At 31.5% G+C, this 7,477-nt stretch overlaps 1 protein-coding gene across 6 annotated transcripts in view; it reads left to right on the forward strand.

Moving 5' to 3' along the window:
* The window catches only part of LOC129239702 (protein yippee-like), a 39,693-nt gene extending 36,317 nt beyond the window's left edge, over window positions 1-3,376 (forward strand). For 4 of the 6 annotated variants that reach the window (XM_054875437.1, XM_054875440.1, XM_054875438.1 and 1 more), the window contains one exon: window positions 80-3,376. In XM_054875437.1, the coding sequence (XP_054731412.1) occupies window positions 264-608 (345 nt within the window). In that variant the 5' untranslated portion in view covers window positions 80-263 and the 3' untranslated portion in view covers window positions 609-3,376. The remainder of the gene's footprint in view (window positions 1-79) is intronic. The other 2 variants (XR_008581877.1, XR_008581878.1) reach the window with 2 other exon arrangements.
* The last annotated feature ends 4,101 nt before the right edge of the window (window positions 3,377-7,477 follow it).

Raw genomic sequence — 7,477 nt, forward strand, 5'->3', positions numbered from 1 at the left:
CTTTTTACTGAAGTTTGAATGCTTTGGGTTTAATCGATTGAAGTTAATTGAAATTCTTTTCTCTTTTCTTCCACAACAGCTGACGTTATTGACGCTTAACGAGATCAACAAGAAATCAACTACATATAAATAGCAGTAAAAAGGCCAAGCAAAGCAGCCGAAGTACATATACACATATAAATCAAACACTTATATACGTCTACATACATACATACACACAAGTGTTCTAGTATCCTAGCGGAGTTAAATCATTACAGCACACAATGGTGAAGACATTTCAAGCCTATTTGCCGTCCACGAATCGGACGTATTCATGTGTTCATTGCCGTGCGCATCTCGCCTCGCACGATGAGCTTATCTCCAAATCGTTCCAGGGCAGTCAGGGACCTGCCTATCTCTTCAATTCGGTGGTGAATGTGGCATGCGGTCAAACGGAGGAGCGTGTTCTGCTCACTGGTCTACACGCTGTTGCAGATATCTATTGTGAATGCTGTAAAACACCATTAGGCTGGAAATACGAGCATGCATACGAGTCCAGTCAAAAATACAAGGAGGGCAAATACATCATTGAGTTGGCGCACATGATCAAGGAGAACGGCTGGGATTGAACGGCAATGGTCGAGCTGGTGGTGCTGATGCGATCGTGCCGATCGCGTATGATGAAACGACGAAACGTAGCGGAGGCGACGGCGAAGGCAGTGCGTTCTAATGTGGCTGACAATGATAGAGTTGGACAAAATGTTGATGATATTGCATTTGGAGATGGACTCGGTATTGGTGTTGGTATAGGTGTTGGCTTGTGAGTAACGACGGAGAAAGTAACTGAAGTTGAAAAGTGGTGACGGTCAGATATGAACATTGAGTTGATTGATGTAGTGTGCGATGTGTCGAGGCAAGATTGGTGTCGGTATTGAAAATGTTAAAACAAAAAAATTATATTTTTGCGAAGCAGAGTTGAAAGTAAAGTGAAATTGCGATGGTATTTTAATATATATTTGCAAGATGGGATTAAGTCTATAATAACAACTGCTATCTACCAGCTCTTTCAAGGATATAACTCTATTTTAGTTTATTTACAAACATAGATGTACATACATACATATATACCTGCATACATAAAAGCAGCAGCTGTATACTCGTAACCAATCTACACGCTCCTCTATCGACAGACATACGTACACCGTGCCTAGCCTCCGCCAATACTCACTCACACCGATATTTCCTGACTAAAATTTATATAAGTCCTTCTCTTCGGACAACAAATAACAATAACAAAAGCAAATCCGCAAAAAAGCCTTGCAAATATTCGCTTCAATAAACCAGTTGCATGTCTTGCTGGCTTTTTGTTTTTTGAACAACAGTGTGACAACAAACAAACAAGCAAAATTTGTGGGCTATGCAAAAATTTTCGAATCAAACAAAAAAACATAAATTACGTTGGGTAAATGTTGAGATGCAAATAAAAGCCCACCAATGCATGCAAGTTGGTGGACACCATCAGAGCGCTAGAGCGTTGACGCAGTTGCGAAGCTAGCGGAAATGGAAAGCACAAATGGCGCGAATTTTGTAAAGCTGAAAATTTGGAACTGTCAACGCTGTTACTGCCACTGCCCTGCCGTTCCTTTCAACATTTCAACTACATTTCCTTACTACGCTCACTCTGGCTATTGTTGCTTGCCGCCACTGCAACTGCAATACAAAAACAAAATAAAATTGTTAGCTACAAAATTCATTGAAAATATGACCCTAATAATGCACAGAAAAGCTCGACATAAAAGGTAGTAACTAAAATTTTGAAACTACAGAGCATTCAATTTTGATATCTGGCATTAATAGCAGGCTGACTTTTCCAAAATCAAGCAACACATTTCTTAGACTCCGAAGACTGCGGCTTCTTCGCTCTGACATGGATGGATAATAATTTTTAATGGATACTTATTTATTTTTATGTTATTATTAATCAGACAAAGTGCATTACTACGCCTTGTATCCATGCAACTTGTGTATATTTTTTAGAATTTTTACTAGATGTGAGCAATAGATACTTCGTTGTAATTTTAAGTTGTACTATGTGCGTTTTTTGTGTGCTTTCCTTGTGAACACTTACAACTATTCTACTTTTAACTTCTAATCCAACAAATCATGAATTGTGTTTGTTTTATATTTTAAATGTAAAATTAGCAATAGATGAATGACGTAAATATTTCGACTTATTAAGTGTTAGCAGTTGTCGAATATTTCGGTAAAAAATAATAACAAATCTGCTAACCGTCGACAACGAAGTATAAAAAACAAATGAGCAAAAATATCCCAGTATATTTTTTATAAGAAATTTTGTCAACATTACATTGTTGTTGTGTTCGTCAATAATATTTCACACAATCAATTCGGGACATAAATACATATTTGTCTATTAATTTACCGCTGCATAATTTAGCACATTTTGCTTGAACGATAGAAATACATTTGAATGTTTGTCTACATATATTTAGAGTACTAGATTATATTGATAAGCGAATATTACCAACATAATGATACCATATGTCACGACAGTTAGTTAAAATCGATTTTTGAAATTATTGTAATTTAGAAAAAATAAATAATTATTGTATTCTAAAATGATAAGGCATTGCAGACTGCTGAGAAAAAGAAAGAGTATGTGATGGTACGATAGGAGCAAAGAAGGTTTAAATTATCAGAGCGATTTTGTGAAGCATTAAGTGGAAGTATCGCGTAAGTCTTAAAAGAAGTTGTAAAGCAATGCAGTGTAAGATTTGTGTAACAATAGCTAAAGGAAAAACGTATTCAAGTAAGAACAAAAACTAAACAAACAAAACAAAAAACAAAATGAAAAAAAAATTCATAGTAAAAAGCTGCCGAAAGCGGCAGATGATGACGAGCTTGTGATTGTATAGGTATAGAATGCTCTAAGAAATTTTTCAACACCTTTAGAGGATAGCAGAAAGGGCAATATGTGCACTGCAGTTAATTCGAGTCTCGGAAAGACTGATATTAGTTCTAGGCAGTTACGCAAGCATAATTGAATTGTTAGCGAAAAAAGAAAAGCGTTTCTTTTGCAGCGCACAAAGCTAATTATTGTTTGTGAGCATATTGAAGAAAAATGGTGAGCATATTAAAAAAAAATTTAAATAACAATTAAAATATTTTTTATCATAAAAAAAACACATTTTTTAACTTAGGCATCATTTTTTAAATAACGCCTTAAATAATTCTTCCTTTCCAAATAACGTTCTTTGAAGTGATGGTACTAGACTTGGCCATTTTTGAGGTTATATACGAATTGCTGTTGTAATGCTATTCAACATCTAAAAGTCATACATACTTATACATCGTGTAAATCGTACTAATATATTTGACGTAGGTCCGTATTCGAAACCCACTCTGAACCCCCACATGAAATATCAGATTATAGAAAAAGCAGACTGCTTTGGCCGGATATAAATACTTGTACACACAGCCATTCAGACAATTTTAACTGTTGAGGAAAGGTTTAAATATTTATATTTATCAACTATATTCTTCGCATGGTAAATCCTAATTTATGAACATTTTTATCAATGCTACTTTGAAGTTTTTAAACATTTCTGGAAAACGATAAATAACAAGTTTTTAAATGGTTCGAAACACAAATGAAAAACTCTATATTTTCGTAAGAATATGTAATAAATGAAGATAACCTCAAAAATCTGTATGAATGTGACATTTTTCTTTTTTATCAATGCAAACAGCTTTTGTAGTTTGTTTTCAAAGGTTTTGCAGTTTGGTAAAAATCGTTTAAATGGTTAACAAAAAATTTTAAAATTTGTTTGCAAAGAATTTGTAATTAAGAAAGATAACCTGAAAAGTTATAGCTCAGATGGGCATATTTGTTTTAACGAAACATTAAAGGTACCTAATTCTATGCCCATTTTCCGTTTTATATGTATATTTAAAAAATTATTAATTAATCTGAAACAATCGAAACCTTGATTTCTAAAACTTTACTAAATGCAAAGTGAGTTATTTTTAAAATTTATAAATAACTGCTTGCCCTAACCTCTAACCATGCGTACGGTGCTAGGCTTTTTCTTTCACATAAAAAAAAATCGAGCATGTACTTTTTAGGGGAAAAAATGCGTGATACCTTAGCGAAAAAATTAAAAAAATCGGTGATAATTTGTAGTCATTTAAAACCTGCACTTTTATATACCAAAATTCAATGAGCTATAAAACTGTATATTTAGAAAAATTCTAAAAATTCTGGTTAAAAAATTTAAAGTTTTGATGAAATTAAATAAAAAAATTTACAGGGCTTTGCAGATTTGCGTTGTATGGTTTTTTTTTTGTAGTATGAGCTACATATATTTTTAGAAAAAATAGTGTTAATAATTTTGCACAGCCCGTTATGAGAAAAAATAGTAGAATTAATAGTGCTTAGTGCAAGTATATCTATGCTATGTGAACGATAGTGTTGCGAAAAACGTCAAAGCTCAAGAAATTAAAAAGAATATTTATGACAAAAGCTTGAAGGTTTTCAATCGTTCATTGCTCCTTAAGTAAAAGTAAAGACATATTTATATCTAATGAGATAGTGTTAAAAAGGGAAACTGGTTTAGATCGATCAAAAAATCGATTTTTTTATTGCATAAATCGTTAGTAAATATAACTACTCAAGAATATGTGGTAAAAATTTTAAAGCGAAATTCGCATTATTCCCAATTCTATGAGCATTTAAGTGAGTGCCCGTCGATTCCGCACCATACCGTGCGTTAGTTAGAACGACGTTTTTCTCGAAACTACTTCTTTTCAACTGGTGGGCACTCAAGCTCAAAATGTTATACACCAATCGTTATAAATTTTTTTCGGAGTATTCTTTGTTCAATCCTAATCCATATGAACCTAATTTTGGGATTATATTATCATTAAAAATATTTTTTTTTAAGCAAAATAGATGAAAAAATATGGTACAAAAACTACTTTGTGTTCAAGCGCCTCAAAAGCATGCAATTTTCAATATTTTTTTTACCATAATTAAGTTCATATTCTTAGGAAATATGTTGTTAATAAAAAAAAATGCTGTTGGTTTCAGAGAAAAATCACAACTTCAGGAATTCCCACCAGCAAGACACTCGGATGGCGATCGTCCATGGACAGCACGCTCTAACGCCACTATCTCCCACGGAAATAGCTTAAAACAAATTTAAAAGTGTACCTAAAAATATAAATAAAATATCCTCTAAACTTAAGCAATTTCTGATTATTCCTTCTTTCTTCAAAAAATTCTCGAAAAACACCAAAATTTTGGCCTCCTAAACCGGTTTACCCCCTTCATTTTTTTCCTTGTTCATTCCTCTCGGGAGCATAGGACCTCGATACGATTCAGTCTTGCGTTAGTTTCGTTAATCTATTTTGATTTCTGACGGGGTAGGTGACTAGTGTTAATAAATATCTTTCTCAATTTTTTGCATAGCATAAAGTACTCACGTTATGTAGCGGTCTTTCCTGCATAAACTTAATTGGAAAAAACTAATTTTGTTTTTGATTACTAAGTTTCTCCAGCAATCCGGCGTTTGCAAACTCAATATAATTGCATTGTATTTTTGATACAAGGTTTATAACACTCGTTAAGTTTTGTTAGCAAAATCCTTAAAATAACCGTTTGCATTTAGTATATTTTGCCAAACCATTCTTTCGAAAAACTAATATTTACTTGTGTTTTTTTTTTGTTTTAAAGGCAATCTGACGCAAAGTAGCAAAGATAATAACAAAAATATAAAAAAAATGTGCGAACAAAAAACAAAACAAAACAAATATTGCAATACACAAGTAGGGGAACGAATTATAAAAACAATAATGAGGAAAATATGAGCAGAAAAACTATGAAAACAAAACAAAAAAGAACTGCCAAGAACGAATTCGCGTCATAAACGCCGTTAGTTCTATAATAAAAAGAATACTAATAGTAATAATAATAATCAATTATAATAAAAACAGTTAGAATATCAAATTTTATTGCGTTGTATCTGTAGTAGTAAAAAAGAAATGAAAGTGATAAAGAAAATATGCGCCGATAAAGCCTGCATTAAGCTAATGGGCATTTTAATGCGTGCTTTGTTAGGAAAAATAAAAAAAATAAATATTAAAAAAATAAAATGGTCATACACATATGTATGCACACACATATATTAACAGAGCATATTAACATGCAGAGAAATTATATAATTACATAATTAAGTGATTAATCGCAGTGATTACCTGCAGCGACCACATTAACTTTTATTATTTACTATTGTTTATCAAAAAATAAAATTATTATTTCATCCCGCAAACTACAAACATTCCTCTTGCACCACAATCCATTTTTGTAGACAACCAATGACAGTGCGAAAATGCTTATTGCACATTTTTGCTTTAAAATTTCCTTCTTCTTTTTTAATGTATGCACAAAAATAGAATTCCATTAGATTTCCATATAACTTTGGAAATCGAAATTTATGGGTGTTGCAGAATTTCTTCAAACCTTTATTTTTCAAATGCTAGACCCCCATTTTGGTTTAACAAAGCAATGGAAATGGAAAACTGTAATTCAACTTAAACAAAATGCGCTGACAAATATTTTATTGCAACGAAATGATATTCAAATTCAGAAATAATTGTTTAAAGCATTAATGAATTTGCATAATTAAAATCAACAATAACCCACATATGTATTTATTTAATCCTTGTATGTATGCAGTAGTTAAGAAAAAAAAGAATGAACACGGTATTCCGTACTACGAGTTTCAACCTCCACTTTTATTATAGTAAAAACAAAAATACTTAAATAAAAAGTAATGTGGTATAAAAAAAAGTATAATAACAAAAGCCCCAACAAATTTTGAGAGAGCAGTTTGCAAAGCGATTTAAGATTTGGCTTTAACACAATTCAGATAGAAAAAATAAGTGCATATTCATGTGTATCTGTATTCAATTGCAAAAAAGAAAGAAAAAAAATGTAAAAATATGATCTATTTTCTCTACACTATCATTAATATTATATTATAATAGATATATGAATGTAATATATCTATAATTAAAGCAAAAACAGAAATAATTATTTTAGTAAAAAGAAAACATTTACCCATCAATCAAATCATAAATGCATACATATACCATACACACACATATGTAGATGTCATACATGCACAGATAAAAAATATCTGTTTGATAAAAGCATAAACCATTATAAATATTCATTAAAGTATTCGCTCATATATACAAACATATTCAAGTAAGTTCATATTTACATACTTGCATTGATACATACATTCATACCTAGTTTTATGTCGTCATTGATGAAAAAACGTGATAAATAAAATATTTAAATATATGTACAGAAAAAATACAAATTAAAGCCTTATTTCTTTTAACTCGGGGGAAATATGCTAATGGTTTTCAATAATTCCAATATCGACCAGTCTTTGAAATCAATCTAGTA

The sequence above is a fragment of the Anastrepha obliqua genome, chromosome 2 (genome assembly GCF_027943255.1).
Source record: "Anastrepha obliqua isolate idAnaObli1 chromosome 2, idAnaObli1_1.0, whole genome shotgun sequence".
NCBI lineage: Eukaryota > Metazoa > Arthropoda > Insecta > Diptera > Tephritidae > Anastrepha > Anastrepha obliqua.